Here is a 17,561-nt window from a genome sequence, read left to right as displayed (position 1 = left end):
GAGCGCAGGCTCAGTCGTTGTGGCACATGGGCCCAGTTGCTCCGCACATGTGGGATCTTCCCGGACCAGGGCTCAAACCTGTGTCCCCTGCATTGACGGGTGGATGCTTATTAACCACTGCACCACCAGGGAAGCCCTATTTTAGCTCTTAAGGTCTGTCCCCATGCTTCCTCCTTGGGCATTTCTGTCTCATGTTCTTTCCCCCTCTTTGAATGGATCCTTTTCCTACAGAGACCTCTAGGAGCTCTCCAGTGTAGAAGCCAGGTGACTTAAACCACTGTCTCCAGCATTCCCGTAGACCTCTTCAAGGAACCGCAGGTTAAGAACACCTGGGAAAGTAAAGCCATCCACCGCCCTTCCCTTGGTTTTGCTTGCTCTCTTTTTCAGATGATGAAACAATGTGACTCGTCCCCCATTCTGACCTACTCAGTGGCTACTTGTAATTGATTCATCTCAAGTTGCTGGTGTCATTTTTTTCTCTTTCCATTTAAGTTGACTTGTTCCTTTTTTTGCGGTATGCGGGCCTCTCACTGTTGTGGCCTCTCCCGCCGCGGAGCACAGGCTCTGGACACACAGGCTCAGTGGCCATGGCTCACAGGCCCAGCCGCATGTGGGATCTTCCCAGACCGGGGCATGAACCCGTGTCCCCTGCATTGGCAGGCAGACTCTCAACCACTGCGCCACCAGGGAAGCCCGACTTGTTCCATTTTTATCGCTGAATTTCTTACTTTGAACTACATTTTCTGTTCTTTTATAGTTAGTTGGGGTATACGTCTTAAATGTACTTAAGATACATTTACCATTTCATCATCCACCTTTGATGATCCCACAACTGGGATTAGAGGGTGTTTAATCTATTATATACTCTCGTAGCTCACTGTTTCCCCTTAACTGTTACAGAAGTGTTCTGAACAACTCTGTGACTATAAAACACGTAATTCTTAAGGGAAGTTGTTGATTGCAGTCTCTACTCTTCTTCCTCCTGCTCCCACCCCCCAGGTTTCTTCTAAGAATAAAGTTGGGATTTTTGTTTGTTCTTCTGCCTTCATTTATAAATAAATCCTCTTTTTCTCTCTAACTGTAGTGTGACATGGCCACCGGTTGTGACAGACAGAGAGACCAAGAAGTTAATTTTAAAGAACTGAGAGCAACAAAAATGAAACCTGAGCTACTGAGTGGACATATCCCCGCTGGCCACATCCCGAAACCAATCGTGATGCCAGACTATGTGGCGTGAGTATCTACCTAAGTCCTTCTTCAAGGTAAAAATAGAGAGGTTCCATTTGGGTTTTCTCTTTTCTGTTTGTCTACAAGTTAATACTCTGCTTAAAGTCAATTATATTTGAACAGTTGTTTGTTTCCTGGGAGTAGTATATTGAATTGAAGGTACAGTATGGTCGTTGAGGAATAAGCTAATAAGCTGATTTCCTATTCCTCTTGTTTTAGTGAAAAAGTTATCACTTCAGTTTATTTTTTTTCTTCCAGTTTTATTGAGATATAATTGACCTATAGCAATGTATAAGTTTGAAATGTACAGCATAATGATTTGACTTACATGCATCCTGAAATGATTATCACAGTAGGTTTAGTGACCATCCATCATCTCATATAGATAAAAAATTAAAGAAATAGAAAAAAAATATTTTCCTTGTGATGAGAACTCTTAGGATTTACTCTCTTAACTTTCATATGTAACATACAGCAGCGTTAATTATATTTTTCATGTACATTACATCGCTAATATTTATCTTATAACTGGAAGTTTATAGGTTTTGACTACCTTCATCCAATTCCCTCTCCCCCTACCTCCTCCCCCTGCCTCTGGTAACCACACATCTGATCCCTTTTTCTATGAGTTTGTCTGTTTGTTTTTGAAGTATAATTGACCTACAGCACTGTTAGTTCCTGTATATTTCTATACATTTCAAAATCATCCCCAGGATAACTCTGGTTATTATCTGTCACCGTACAAAGATATTACATAGTTATTGACTATATTCCCCATACTGTACATGTTGTACCTGTGACTCATTTATTTTGCATCTGAAAGTTTTTACCTCTTAATCTCCCTCACCTATTGCTTCACTTCCCCCACCCCCCACCCCTCTGGCAACCACCTGTTTGTTCTCTGTACCTATGAGTCTGTTTCTGTTTGGTTATGTTTGTTCAGTTATTTTGTTTTCTAGATTCCACATGTAACTGAAATCATACAGTATTTGTCTTTCTCTGTTTGACTTATTTCAGCAAGCATGATACCCTCTATGTCCATCCATGTTGTTGCAAATGGCAAGATTTCATTCCTTTTTTTTTTTTAACTTTTTATTTTGTATTGGAGTACAGCCGATTAACAATGTTGTGATAGTTTCAGGTGCACAGCAAAGGGACTCAGCCATACATATGCATGTATCCATTCTCCCCCAAACTCCCCTCCCATCCAGCCTGCCACACAACATTCATTCTCTTTTATGGCTCAGTAATACTCCTTTCAAACATTTTGTGTCTTTTGATTGGAGCATTTAGTCCATTTACATTTAAAATAATTATTCATAGGTGTGTACATATTGCCATTTTGTTAATTGTTTGGGAGTTGTTTTTATGGTTCTTTTTTGTTCCTTTCTTCTTTTGCTCTCTTCCCTTACGATTTGATGACTATCATTAGTGTTATGTTTGGATTTCTCGCTCTTTTTTGTGTGTGTATCTATTATAGATTTTTAAAAAATATTTATCTATTTATTTGGCCACACCAGGTCTTAGTTGCGGCATGTGGTATCTTCATTGTGGCATGCGGGATCTTTAGTGGCCACATGTGAACTCTTAGTTGCGGTATGCATGTGGGATCTAGTTCCATGACCAGAGATTGAACCTGGGCCTCCTGCATTGGGAGTGTGGAGTCTTAGCCACTGGACCACCAGGGAAGTCCCATCTATTACAGATTTTTGGTTTGGGTTACCATGAGGTTTATACATAGCAAACTGTATATATATATATATATATATATATATATATATGTATCTATCTGTGATTATTTTAAGTTGCTGATCTCTTAAGTTTGAACACATTTTAACAACCCTATATTTTTGCTCTCCATCCCCAGCGTTTACTGTTTTTGACATCAAATTTTACATCTTTTTGTTTTGTGTCTCCCTTAACTACTTATTGGGGATATAGATGACTTTATGACTTCTGTCTTTTAACCTTCCTACTAGCTTTATAACAGAGCTGATTTACTACCTTTACTGTATATTTGCCTTTGCCAATAAGATTTTTCCTTTTGTAATTTTCAGATTTCTAGCTGTGGCCTTTTCTTTTCTACTTAGCGAAGTTCCTTTAACATTTCTTGTAAAGCTGGTTTGGTGGTACTGACTCTTTTATCTTTTGCTTGTCTGTAAAACTTTTGATCTCTCCAACAAATCTGAACAAAAGCCTTGTCAGGTAGAGCAGGGGTCCCCAACCCCAGGGCCGCGGACTGGTACCAGTCCCTGTTAGGAACTGGGCCGCACAGCAGGAGGTGAGGGGTAGGCAAGCGAGCGAAGCTTCATCTGCGGCTCCGCATCGCTCCCCATCACTCACATTACCACCTGACCCATCCCACACCCCCACCCCGTCCATGGAAAAACTGTCTTCCATGAAACTGGTCCCTAGAGCCAAAAAGGGTGGGGACCACTGAGGTAGAGTATTCTTGGTTGTAGGTGTTTCCTTATCATCACTTTAAATATATTATGTCACTTCTTTCTGGCATGCAGAGTTTCTACTGAAAAGTCATGTGATAGCCTTATGCCAGTTCCCTTGTAGTAAATCGTTGCTTTTCCCTTGCTGCCCAGGTTAAGGAAGTTTTCAGCTGTTATGTCTCCAAATATGTTCTCTGCCCCTTTCTCTCTCTGTTTGCCTTCTGGGACCCCTGTAATGTGAATGTTAGTATGCATGATGTTGTCCCAGAGTTCTCTTTCTTTTTTTCTTTTCTTTTTTCTGTTCCGCTTGAGTCATTTCCACTGCTCTGTCTTCCAGTTAGCTGATCCACTGCTCTGTGTTGTCGAATCTACTCTTGATTCCTTTTAGTATATTTTTCATTTTAGTTACTGTATTCTTCAGCTGTGCTTAATATGTCTTTTTATTTTTTCACTCTGTGTTTAAAACTTTTAACTTCTCACTCTGTTCATCCATTCTTCTCCCAAGTTCTTTGAACATCTTTACAAGTATTATTGGGTAGTTTGCCTATTTCCACTTTACTTGGTTTTTCTGGAGTTTTATCGTGTTGCTTCACTTGGAACATAATTGCCTGTAGCCTAATTTTGCCTAATTTGCTGTTTTATTTCTGTGTGTTTGGTAGGTTGGTTTTGTTTCTCAACCTTGGAGAAGTGGCCTTTTGTAGAAGACGTCCTGTGTGTCCCAGCAGCTCACTCCCTTCTGGTCACCAGGGCTATATGCTCTAAGGGTGTCCCCTATGTGGGCTGCATGGGTCCTTCTGTTGTGGCAGGCTGACTACTGTGGGTGGTCTGATAGGCATGGCCAGCCCCCAGTCCTGTTGGTTGCCAGGCCCTGCCTTGTGTGGAGGCTACCAGCCACTGGTGGGTGGAGCTGGGTCGTAAGGTTGCTGTCTATGGAGTCCTGAGGGGTCCCAGGGCTAGTGCTGGTCCATGGATGGACAGAGCTGGTTTCCAAGGTTGGTGGTTGCAGGCCTGGTGATCCCATATCTAGTGTCAGCCTGCTTGAGTGAGACCGGTTCCTGACATGGCTGGCTGTGTGGGGTCCAGGTGTCTCAAAGCTGGTGTCAGATCCCAGGGCAGCTGGCTTAGGGGCCCAGAGTGTCTCAGCGCTGACGTTGGCCTTCTGGTGGGTGTGCTGGCGTCTGGGGGTCCTGTGACTTCAGCCTGCTGGTAGACAGGGCTGGGACCCAGGGGATCCTGGGGCTAGTACCAGCCCGCTGGACGATGGGGCCAGGTCCTGGGGTCCTGGAGCTAGTGCTGGCCCACTGGTGGGCAGAGCTGGGTCCTGGGGTCTCTGGCTGCAGGGCCCAGGCGTCCCAGAGCTGGTGTTGGTCCTCTGGTGGATGAGATCCTGGCCCCATCCACCAGGGGGATCAGGGGATCTTAAGACAGCTGGCCTCTTGGTGGGTGGCACTGTGTCCCCACCTGACTAGCTACTTGGCCTGAGGGATCCCCGTACTGGTGCTGACAGGCTGGTGGGCAGGGCCCAGTCCCTTTGCCAGCAAGCTAGCGGGAGGATTACCGAATGGCGCCTGCCAGCACCAGTGTCCTCTGGTAGAATGAGCTCCCCAACATAGCTACTGTCAGTGTCTGTGTCCCCAGGGTGAGCTCCAGTGGCCTCCTGCCTCTGCAGGAGGCTCTCCAGGATCAACAGGTGGGTCTGACCCAGGCTCCTTTCAGATCACTGCTTCTGCTTTGGGTCCTGGAGCGTGTGAGATTTTGTGTGCGCCCTGTAAGGGTGGAGTCTCTATTTCCCACAGCCCTCAGAGTCCCGAAAGTCAGCCCTGATGACCTTCAAAACCAAACATTCTCGGGGCTTGTCTTCCCAGTGCTGGGGAGCCCAATGTGGGGCTTAGACACCTCACTCATTGGGGAGACCCTCTGCACTTGCAATTATCCTCCCATTTGTGGGTCACCCACCCAAGGGTATGGGTCTTGACTATACCATGTCTCTACCCTCCTATCCATCTGGTGGTGCCTACTTTATATCTTTAATTGTAGAAGATATCTTCTGCTAGCCGTCCAGTCTTTCTCATCAGTAGTTGCTCTGTAGACAGTTGTAACTTGGGCGTGCCCGTGGGAGGAGGTGGGCTCAGGGTCTTCCTCCTCTGCCATCTTGGCCACACCTCAACTTTGGTTTATTTTTTTTCCTCAGGAAATACCCTATGATTCAGACGGATGATGAACGAGAACGCTATAAAGCTGTGTTCCAGGACCAGTTTTCAGAGTACAAAGAGCTCTCTGCAGAAGTTCAAGCCGTCTTGAAGAAGTTTGATGAGCTGGATGCAGTGATGAGCAGATTGCCACATCGTTCAGAAAACCAGCAGGTGAGTACCTGCAGCTGCTGGGGAGGAGTTCTGATAGCGGAAGGATGAACTCTGACTTCGTCTGAAGTGTAGAGAAGGCATGACCATCTGCATCTGCTATCTAGGAAGCTCACTGGCAGGGTGACAGTTCAAAATATATAATTTAATGTCTTTTGCCTTCAATTATTAAACAGTATTTTATTTTCTTACTTAAGTAAAGTATAAATTTGCCTAACATACATACCGGGTCAATCAGGGTCCCAAAGGAGACAGATAGCATACTCTAAGGTAATTTGAGGAATTTTTATTTAGGTAATTTGAGGAAGGTTTATTCACAAATGGTGGACGGGGGTGTAGAGGAGCTGCCAGTGGCCATGCATTCTCCAGGGTAAGTCACAGCCAAGCAGTTAGCACCCCAAGCCCAGAGAGCACAGTGGGTAGGGACGGAGAGTGGTTCTGAGGCTGCATACATGAGCTCCAAGGCTCATGCTTCAGACCAATAACTGTGATTATGGCAGAGAGGAAAACGAGGGTGGAGATGGCAGTCATAGGGGACTGAAGTGTTTTCTCTAATGTTCTGTTTTTTTCTTCACATTTTAATATCTAGGAAATCAGGATGCCCTCATAATCAATGGCATTTTTTACCTGACATATATTTTGTCATTGAGAAATAATTCGCATACCATAAAATTCACTGCTTTTAAGTGTACAATTCAGTGGGTTTTAGTATTTTCACAAAGGAGTATAACGATTACCACTGTAATTCCAGAACATTTTCATCACCCCCCAAGAAAATAAACCCATACCCGTTAGCACTTTTTTCCCCATTTCCCCTCTCCAACCACTGACAACTACTAATGTACTTTCTGTCTGTATGGGTAAATGCAGTGATATAATATGTGGCCTCGTGTCTGGCTTCTTTTGCTTAGCATCATGTTTTCAAGGTTCATCTATGTGTCAAGAATCAATATTTCATTATTTTTTGTGGTGAAATAATATTCCATTGTATGAATATACCACATTTTTTTATCCATTTATCCGATGATGGACAGTGGGTTGTTTCCACTTTTTTTTTGTTTGTTTCCACTTTTTGGCTATTATAAATAATGCTGCTATGAACATTTGTGTGTAATATCCTATCCTTTTTAAAGAGAATGTATTCATCTAATCTATCTGTGTAATTGAAATTTTAAAAACATACAGCATTTTTTAGTAAATGTCAAACGTATGTATATATAATATATACACACATTTTTTATATAGATAGATAGATAGATTCTTCTCCTGAGACCTGCATTAGTTGGGCATCTTTGTTTTGACCAGACCTTTAAGTGTACATTTAAATGAGTTGTAATTACAAGTCCTCTAAGCCAAATGTATAGAGTAGTGACATTTTCCCAGTCTTGGAGTGATGGAAGGGTGTTGGCTAAGAGATGCCAGTACCAGGCAGCAGGAGAAATCCAGCACATACTGCAGGTTCAGGGTCAGTTAGTACCATTTGGAGAACAAGCAAGGTCCACAGGTCCAAGAAGGGTGACCAAGTTTAGATGCCCTCAAAGGAGTGCAGGAAAGAAGGAGCAGGCACCAAGCGTCTGGATCACCACAGGTTGGGAAGAGCAAGCTGGTTAACAGACATAACGCTGAGAAACCTGAACGTGACATGTGGCCTTTGAGCCCAGGCCCAGAGGCGTCGGGTGTGTAGGCTGTGTATGCGTGGGCAAGGGCTCAGGCTTGTGGTGTGCGATTGGGGGTGGGAGGGTCCTGATTACAGCAGGTGCTGAGAAACCTAGTCCTCCCACAGTACTCCCACACAATCTCACAATAGTCATTTCCTTTGGTTTTCAGCATGGCTTGGCAAGTAAGTAGCTAAATGACAGCCAAATGTAGTTAGTCTCGGTGTCTCCTCCAGGCCTTATCTAAAGTGGAGATATCAGTTGTATCACAAAAGTGAACTTCTGTGCAGCCACAGGCTGAGTTTTGCGGTGGGCAAGAGTCTGCCGGCAAGGCTCACTCGTCCCCTAGCGCATCCCCAGGGAAGTGTCTCTGTGCCCAGCGGGCCTGCTGGGGGCATGGGTTCTCACACACACCTGCTCATGCACCCGTGAAAAATTAAACCATCACATGACTTTTCTAAGCCCATCCAATAGGAGTTTTGCTCAAAATAATCTCTCCGGTCCTCACCCTCCTAATTCAGTCTCTCTGACCGACTCTAGGATAGATTTTTACAACTCTCATCTCTGCCTGCGTCTCCAGCACAGCACCCCTGCCCCGAGGCAGCTAGTTCAGTCCCAGGCCAGGACCTGTTAATGTAGCTGACAACTGAATAACCAGGTTCATCTCACTGATGGCAAGCAGTCAAAACACAAACAATACTCATGATCTTAGTGTGTAAAAAACATTGAAGAGTTAAAATATATTGGGAAAAGGATGTGGATTTGTGATGGAAAGTGTTCTCAGGGGAAGCTTTTAGAACATAAATTATTACATTTTATTTTGTACTTATTAGTGTACAGTGCTTTGCAATCTCCAAAGCATAGGTTTACCTGGATAAATGAGGGCATTGCTCTAGTAACCTGTTTCCTTTGGATAGACTATTCAGCCCTTTAACAAATTTCATATTTATTATTAAACGTAGAATAAAGTTGGAAGGAGCCTCATATTAGCTATTTCCAAAAGTTGAATAGTCTCAACTTGCCAAAGGGGATGAAAATGCTACCTAATTATAGCTAATGTGGTTATTCTGTGCCAAGCACTTTAGAAGGATCATTTCAAATAAATGAACTTTCTCACAACACTATGAGATAGTTATGGTTATTATTCCCATTTTACTGATAAGGAAACCAAGTCTTACGGTAAAGAGCTTGCCCAAGTCACACCGCCGGCAAGCAGTGGCACTGGAACTCGGTCCAGGTTTTACACGAGCAGGGGCCTCACCCTACTGTTCATCCCTGGATCTCAGGGCCTGACCAAGAGTAAACCCTCAAATATTTATCCAGTGAGTTGAATTTGTTCGTGTATGAATATTTTTCATTATAGTCTTAGGTAAAAATTGTTTTTCTGTTCTTATGCCCACTGTACTCTTGAGACATTCTTGAGATATCATGTGAGTAACTGCAAGTATTTTCGTTCACATATACAGTATATTATTTTTAGGAACATGAGAGAATTTCAAGAGTCCATGAAGAGTTTAAGAAAAAAAGGAATGTGAGTAAAACCATTTTCTTCTTTAAAGTGTATTCTTATCCAGGTACAGTGGTGACAGCTGACAGATTTTAGATTCTTGCAGCTAAAGTAGTTCTTTTTTTGTATTTCTTAAGATGCTACTTGTTAGGGACCATGGGTGGCTGCTGGGTGCCTTTTTTTTTTTTTAATTTACCTTTTGGCTGCGTTGGGTGTTCGTTGCTCTGCGTGCAGGCTTTCTCGAGTTGCAGCGAGTGGGGTCTACTCTTCGTTGCAGTGCACAGGCTTCTCATTGTGGTGGCTTTTCTTGTTGCAGAGTGCAGGCTTCAGTAGTTGCAGCACACGGGCTCAGTAGTTATGACACGTGGGCCCTAGAGCACACAGGTTTCAGTAGTTGCGGCATGTGGGCTCAGTAGTTGTGGCGCACAGGCTTAGTTGCTCTGCGGCATGTGGGATCTTCCCGGACCAGGGCCGAACCCATGTCCTCTGCACTGGCAGGCAGATTCTTAAACCCTGAGCCACCAGGGAAGCCCCTGGGTGCCTTTTCTTCTCGTCTCTGTCCTGAATACATTCTGCTGTGTCCTGATTTAGGAACCCAGGGAAATGAGCACCCATATAGAGCTCTTCACCCACATTTCATTCACAAAGATTAAGTTCTTTTACAGGTGTCTAATTCCATCCTTAACTTAATTGCACAAATTAGTAGAGGATGGAGGGAGCTTTTATTAATCCATTAATTACTTTTTAATGTATTTTAATACTCAAGGGCGCCTCAGCTCTCTACTTCGACTCAATTTTGCTGTGAATCAAAAGCTTCTAAAAAATAAAATCCACTGAAAAAAATGTAGAGAGCTTACCTGTTATTCTTGTTAGGCAGATTTTGAAATCTGCCACAGGAAAATCTGCTATGAAAGGTCATTTTCTGGGTGATAATGTGTGTTTCTGTGTTTTTTGCTGAGGAAGCCGGAGGCTGAGATAATAGCTATGTTTCTTTTCTAGGATCCTACATTTCTGGAAAAAAAAGAACGCTGTGATTATCTGAAGAATAAACTTTCTCACATAAAGCAGAGGATTCAAGAATATGATAAAGTAATGAATTGGGATGTAGAGGGTTATTCTTAAAACTTATTTGAAACCACTTTTTTATATCAAGCTTCATATTTATTTACTGTCTTTTTTTATGCTCGTCTCTGTGATAGAGAAGCAAATGCCTCCTGAATCAGCTTGTAGTTGGTTTAGCTGGTATGTCAAGTTAAAACAGTATGTGATTGCATTTCAGACATTTCAAAACAAATTCAAATTTACTAAGGGCCTTTACTAAGGGTGGAAGAAATTCTAGATTCATCTGTGTATAATTATATTTATCTTGTTAAAATTAATTTAAGCATTGTGTCCTTGTGTTTGATGATCAAGTGGAGAGTCAATTCTGGTGCTGCTTTTTCCTTTTTTACTCAGGCCATTTCCTGGGATTCTTTTAGGACAAATTTCTCTTCCTAGCCAAAGATGTCATTTCTGCCCTTGAAAGGGGTTTGAATTCACCATTTTGAAGCCTTATGATCTTGGGCGAGTTGTTTAATCTGCCTGTGCCTATTTCCTCATCTGTAAAATGGGGCTCATCATAGGACCTACCTCCTAGGGTTGTTATGAGGATCAGATGAGTCAATATTCGTAAAGCACTTAGAACAGAGCCTGGCACAGTTGTAAGCACTGCATTAGTGTTTGTGAACTCTATAGACGTGTTTGTGGAATGAATAAACTACATAGAATAAGTCTCAAGGAAAGGACCTTAAAGAGCAAGTCCAGCCAGCTAAACCAAGGCCGTGGCCTCATGACTTTCTTTTTTTTGTGCTGTAAATAAATCTTACACACGTCGCCTTAAGCAGATGCTTCCCTGTGGCGCTGTGCCTACTGGGGTCCAGCAGCCTTCTTATCTTTAATCAGCATCACTGTGCACATCTCTCAACGTCCCCACAGCCCAGCCCTTCCTGTAAACCTCGAATACAAGGATTGTGTGAATATTGTTGCCATTTCTATCCTGTTTAGATGTCCATCCTAAGGCCCCATGATGTTGCATCTGCTTAGAATCTCCCTTTGATTTATTGGAATGCTTCATTGTCCCAAGAATTATCTTGGCTTTGAGGCTTTATTCCTGAGAAATGTTTTATTTTTATTAATGTGAACAAGAGACTGCTTTAAAAATGTTTAAAAAAAAATCATTGTTATTGGTTCCTATTCAGCAGCATCTATCTTGTAGATAATTTCCCAGGTGTAGAAATACAATTTTTGCTTCATATAGTTGCCGTTCAAACAATTAATACTGGAGGAATTTTCGAAGTGATGAAACCAAAGAAAAGAATGTGGAAAAGCGAAGGCTGACCAAGTATTGGATACTGAATAAACTTCCTACTTCTTCTTTGTCAATGATATCTTATTTAGTGTATATTGTTACTATTTTCAATCCATGGTTCTCAGGCTATGCTTAGGGTGCTGAGAGTCTTAAGAGGTGATACTGAGGAAAGTGTGAGGCTAGGCTCCCTCTGGACCGCCCCCCAAACTAGAACAGCTGCACGTTCTGTTTTACATATTGGGACCCCATGTTAACATTTCGCATAAGAAGAGCACCCATGCTTTAATAAAAAAAGAAAGATGAGGGGCTTCCCTGGTGGCGCAGTGGTTGAGAGTCCGCCTACCGATGCAAGGGATACGGGTTCGTGCCCCGGTCCGGGAATACCCCACGTGCCGTGGAGCGGCTGGGCCCGTGAGCCATGGCCGCTGAGCCTGCGCGTCCGGAGCCTGTGCTCCACAACAGGAGAGGCCACCACAGTGAGAGGCCCGCGAACCGCAAAAAAAAAGAAAGAAAGATGAAATAATAGCAATTTGATGAACTGTAAAGAGATTAATATTGAAATGAAGTGTTAAGGAAATTTGACTTTGTGAAACTTTATTTTACTACAGTTGTAAATGTTAATCTTTGAAGACCAATGTTGTAATGCTGATTTTTACAGTTTTTATGTGAATACCTAGGCATATTAAAATTTCAGTCACCTGTTGTTTTGTGTGTATCCTTTATTGTTTACTTTTCTAGCATTCCTGAGTTGACTGGGCATATTCTCCATGATCAGAAAATAAACCGGAAAGTCACTGAAAACTTGTAGATCATGATGCTCAGGTGACTATTTCCTCCTCCCCCATTATTTGCAAGAATTCAAAGTTAAGGCCACTGTTGGTTTCCTCGGGCTGCCTGCCTTAACCAAGTACCACAAGCTTAAAACAACAGAAATGTATTGTCTCACAGTTCTGCAGGCTTGAAGTCTGAAATCAAGGTGTCAGCAGGGCCAACCTCCCTTGAAGCCTGTAGGGGAATCCCTCCCAGTTTCTGGTGGTTTGGGCTGGCAGTCTTTGACATTCCTTAGCTTGTATGCATATCGCCCCAATCCTCTGTCTTCACGTGGCCTTCTCCCTGTGCCTCTGTCTTAACAAGGCTATGTTCTTATAAGGACACCAGTCATATTGGATCAGGGACCCACCCTCTCTAGTATGACCTCACCTTAACTAATTACACCTGCAAAGACCCTATGTCCAAATAATGTCACATTCTGAGGTCCCAGAGGTTAGGACTTCAACCCATCTTCTTTGGAGCGGACACAGTTCAACCCATAACAGCCACCTTTAGCAAGTTGTGAGATTCAGAAAAAGATAGTTCCCTGTACATTTTTTTTCTCACCTGACTTTTAACATGTATTCTATTTTGAAACTTAATATGAGAAGATAACAGCATATCTAAAACTTGAAAAGAGAAAAGTATATATCCTTCACTCATTCATTTGTCAGTTATGTGCCAAATGCTTTCATTGGCCAGATGTTCTAGCACTGAAGATATGGTAGTCAGTAAAACAGGTAGAGACCCTGAGGTTACTGTCTAACAGGAGGATCTGAATGAGAAGCTAAAGGATTGGTGATGAAGTATGCATTTTTCTTATGTGCTTTTCTATAAATGGTTTGTGTAGAGACCCTGATACTGAGATGCACCAATGTTCAAAAGATAGACAATATAGGAAAAATCTATAATTTTTTCTGACTCAAGTTTTTTTAAAAAACTATTAGAGAAAAATTTTTTGAAGAAAAATACTGAATAGATACAAAAGCATAGAAAATGGAAGTCCTGCCACCCTGGTGATATATACTGTTTGGAGCATATCCTTCCAGTCTTTTTATTTTTATTTTATTTTATTTTATTTTATGTATTTATTTATTTTCAACTGCGTTGGGTCTTCATTGCAGCACATGGGCTTTCTCTAGTTGCGGCGAGCAGGAGCTACTCTTCGTTGCGGTGTGCGGGCTTCTCATTGCGGTGGCTTCTCTTGTTGCGGAGCACGGGCTCTAGGCACACGGGCTCAGTAGTTGTGGCTCACGGGCTCAGTTGCTCAGCTGCATGTAGGATCTTCCTGGAACAGGGCTCGAACCTGTGTCCCCTGCATTGGCAGGTGGATTCTTAACCACTGCGCCACCAGGGAAGTCCCTTCCAGTCTTTTTATAATGCATGTAATCAGTTTTAAATGGTCTACTTTAATACCATAAGTGTTTTCAAAGAAGAGTATCTGGGAGGTTGCACCAGCATGTGGTAGAGCGGCTCTCCAAGCCAGGCTTAGAAGGAAGGTAGGAGGAGCCCAGCAGAAGGGCAAGGTGGACTTCAAGCTCACCACAACAAAGACTCCTTTATTTCCTGTGTGATCTTGAACCTAAGCATCAGCCTCCTTATCTGTGACGGGATAATATTACTACCTGATGAAACTGTTACCAGAATTAAATGGAATAATGTTTGTAAAATATCAGGAAGATGCTTGCTCAATTAGTGGTGGCTAGATATTCAATTCAAACTGTACTTTTCACTAAGTTAGATAATGAATTGGCTGTTTTAAAGGTAGAATATCAAAATGACTTTGATAATAACAATAATAAAGGACTGTTTTTGAAAGTGTGTAGGTAATGCATTTATTGCAGAAAAATTTAGAAAATGAACTCTTCCAAGCTCACACAAATAAAATTGCCCATAATTCTGCCCTTGGAGATAGTCACTGTTAACATTTGAGATCATATCCTTCCATTCTCATCTTACACAGGTATGTATTTGTATAAGCATATTATATACAGAAAGTTTTGGTATTTACAAAATGAGTATTATATAGTACGTTGTGTTTTAATTAATAAAACTAGACTGTAATTTTTCTGAATTTATAGTTTTTATGTTTTCTATTTATTTCATTTTAATGCAGTTATATTATCATTGTTTTAGTTACCGATGTTCATGTTGTATGGCGGAAAAAGCAAGGAATGGGAGTTAGGTCTAGATTCAAGCTGTGTGGCCTCAGGCGCCTAAGTCACTTAACTCCTTTGAGCAATGGGATTAGATGAGGTAAAAGTACTTAAGGTGGGAACTTCCCTGGCCCTCCAGTGGTTAAGACTCCGAGCTTCCAGTGCTTCGGTCCCTGGTGGGGGAACTAAGATCCCACAGGTGTGTGGCACAGCAAAACAAACAAAAATTACCTGAAATAATGTCATAAACCATAAATCTCTGAAAAATCCTTACATTTATTTATATTTTTGTTCTGATAATGTTATCAATAAGAAATTTTCTTTAGTTCATTATTAATAACTTGATAATAAATATAATAAAATATAATATAAAACAGCATATTTATAAAATAAAATATAATAAAAATAGCATATTTACTATATAATCAGGGCTTCTTCGGAGGTCTGTATATTCTGGTACAGCCAGAATGGCCTTGATACATACAAAGAATATTTCCATTTCAGCTGATTGACTTGGAAGCCACAGCATGTGCCAGTGTGAAAGGAGGAAAGAGCAGGCCACTGGGGAACGGGAGGAATTTTCCAATTAATGGAGTACAGATTTGGCACCTTCCTTTCTTCTTTATAAAGTAGAAAAAAGGCCCCCAGATATAAGAACTTCATCACGCACCCCACTTCCAGGTATGTTTTTTTTTTTTTTTTTTTTCCCTTCGGTACGCGGGCCTCTCACTGTTGTGGCCTCTCCCGTTGCGGAGCACAGGCTCCGGACGCGCAGGCCCAGCAGCCATGGCTCACGGGCCCAACCGCTCCGCAGCATGTGGGACTTCCCGGACCAGGGCACGAATCTGTGTCCCCTGCATCGGCAGGCAGACTCTTAACCACTGTGCCACCAGGGAAGCCCCAGGTATGTATTTAATGACAATTCTGTTTGCCTTGTAATTTGTTTAATGAATAACCCTACCACTTAACTGCTTTGGAGAAACTAAAGTTATTGCAAGATATTAGACCCATAATAGGTGTTTATCAAGACCGTTTGAATTGTAAGTAGTGTACAAGGTTGTTCTTTTTACACAAAACACCGTTTTGTGCTACCAATTAAAACTATTTGTAATCATTATTTATGGGGGGATTTTAGTAGGAGGATTTAGCAGTTAGTGTTCTCAGTCATAAGCCACAAAAACCAAAGCTGGTTGATTTAAGAAGAGGGATTTATTACTATCTACTGTCTAGCTTACAGAATTGCTGGGAGACGTGGAAAACTGAGTTGGAGGCTATGCAGCAGGAAAAATGCCCAAAATCACACCTAAAATCCAATCTGGTGAAAACAGCTCTCCTGCTGCCCTCTGCGTGCCAAATGCACTACCAGCCCTGCCATCCTTGGAAGCGTGACTCAGATTCAGATGATTCAGAGTGAGAGATGGATTGGTGGAAGCTAGGTCCCTTGCCATGCTCTAACTGCAAAGGAGACTGGGATGGGAAGGGCCTTTTGAGCTTCAGCAGGCAGATCCGGCTTCCTACTGAGATTCATCACTTGGGGAATTCCCCAGAGTATGAAGGGATTTGGATGCTGACAGCCAAAGAGGAAACAAATATCACCTACAGATTAGTAGCTGTCCTAATTGTGAGTGTAGTCAGGGATTTATCTTACTTACGAACAGGCCAGATATGCACATGACAGCCAGTGCCAGAACACTTGTAACCTTAATGCTTCCAGAGCTGAGAAGGAAGACAGGAAGGATCCCCACTAAGGTCCTAGATGTAGGAATGTGTCCCTGGCCTCCAGGTTTGAGATTCAGAAAAACATTATCACCCAGAAAGCATTGCAGTGCAGTAATTTCCTGGCCTTTCCAGATTAGGTCAAATCCTCCTACTATATGCTTTTCTACACTTGTACCTCTTATTGAAATGAGTACAGGTGTTTACCAAAAGGTGTGTACAAGAATGTTCATAGCAGCTTTACTCATAATAGCCCCAAGCTAGCAATAACTCAGATGTCTGTCAACAGTAGAGTAGTAGAAATGAGAAATTGTGGTATAGTCATAGAATACTACAGAGCAATTTTAAAGAAGAGTGACTTGCTGTTACATGCAAAACACAACACAATGTTGAACAAAAGCCAGACCAGAGCACATACTGCACAATTCTATATAAAGCCCCAAATCAGGCAAGATTAAACAGTGGTGATCTAAGAATAGGGATTAACTTCGGAAAGCCAGTTATTAACTGGGAAGGGGTATGAGGGAGCCTTCTAGGGTATGAAAATGTTGCATACATAGTTACATGGCTATATAAATATTTATTTCACTGTGCTGTTGGGTTCATTGTATACGCTTAACATATGTCTGTTCTATATCAATAAAAAAGCTACTGTATTATAAAAATCTAATCTCTGGTGATAGAATTCAGAAGAGAGGTTACCTCTGAGATGGTTATTGGCTGGGATGGGGCATGTGGGAGCCTTTGGGGGGCTATACCTTGATCTGGTTAGTTACCTGGGTATATAGATAGGTAAAAGTTCAATGCCTCAATTTTTAACAATCATATGTATGTTTGAAGAAAACTATATTCCCAATTTAAAACAATCAATGTGAGTTTGGAAACACAATCCTTTCATAGATTGAGGACTGCCTAGTGTTCAGGTGGTCTCTGGAGAACATCTGCGAAGTTATAGCTGGAGCAGCACAACAGTCTTACAACTGCTGGTCCAGTGAGTTATACTTGAAACCCAAAGGTGTACGTGTTTGTGCCTGGGAACCGACCCCCATATCAGAGAAGGCAGATTATAACCGTTTTCTTCCTCTTTTCCTCCATGAACTGTCCAAAAACAGATGGTCTACACATGAATGACCCTGAAGATTATTTATACCTGTTTAAATGCTTTTATGCTCACACTGTTGAATTCGTGGCTCTTGATTCTTTTTGTGCATAGGGCAGGAGGCTGACGGATATATGACAGGTGAGGAAAACACTGTTTGTTAGTAACGTGTGAAACACAGCAGCCCTTCCCTATTTAAATCTTGTTTGTGATCAGGAAGGCTGCCAATGTTGTTAATATTCA

General features: G+C 42.1%; 1 protein-coding gene across 14 annotated transcripts in view; it reads left to right on the top strand.

The window, feature by feature from the left end:
- The window catches only part of MARVELD2 (MARVEL domain containing 2), a 32,679-nt gene extending 16,346 nt beyond the window's left edge, over positions 1 to 16,333 (top strand). For 6 of the 14 annotated variants that reach the window (XM_032628349.1, XM_032628346.1, XM_032628348.1 and 3 more), the window contains 4 exons: positions 1,085 to 1,233; positions 5,860 to 6,031; positions 9,164 to 9,214; positions 10,190 to 12,240. In XM_032628349.1, the coding sequence (XP_032484240.1) occupies positions 1,085 to 1,233; positions 5,860 to 6,031; positions 9,164 to 9,214; positions 10,190 to 10,312 (495 nt within the window). In that variant the 3' untranslated portion in view covers positions 10,313 to 12,240. Of the gene's footprint in view, positions 1 to 1,084; positions 1,234 to 5,859; positions 6,032 to 9,149; positions 9,215 to 10,189; positions 12,241 to 15,007; positions 15,185 to 15,733 lie in introns of those variants that run through there. The other 8 variants (XM_032628337.1, XM_032628339.1, XM_032628341.1 and 5 more) reach the window with 5 other exon arrangements.
- The last annotated feature ends 1,228 nt before the right edge of the window (positions 16,334 to 17,561 follow it).

This window comes from Phocoena sinus, chromosome 3 (assembly GCF_008692025.1).
Source record: "Phocoena sinus isolate mPhoSin1 chromosome 3, mPhoSin1.pri, whole genome shotgun sequence".
In the NCBI taxonomy this organism is placed as follows: domain Eukaryota; kingdom Metazoa; phylum Chordata; class Mammalia; order Artiodactyla; family Phocoenidae; genus Phocoena; species Phocoena sinus.
The sequence above is the reverse complement of the archived record's forward strand: the minus strand, read 5'-3'. Positions and strand labels throughout refer to the sequence as shown.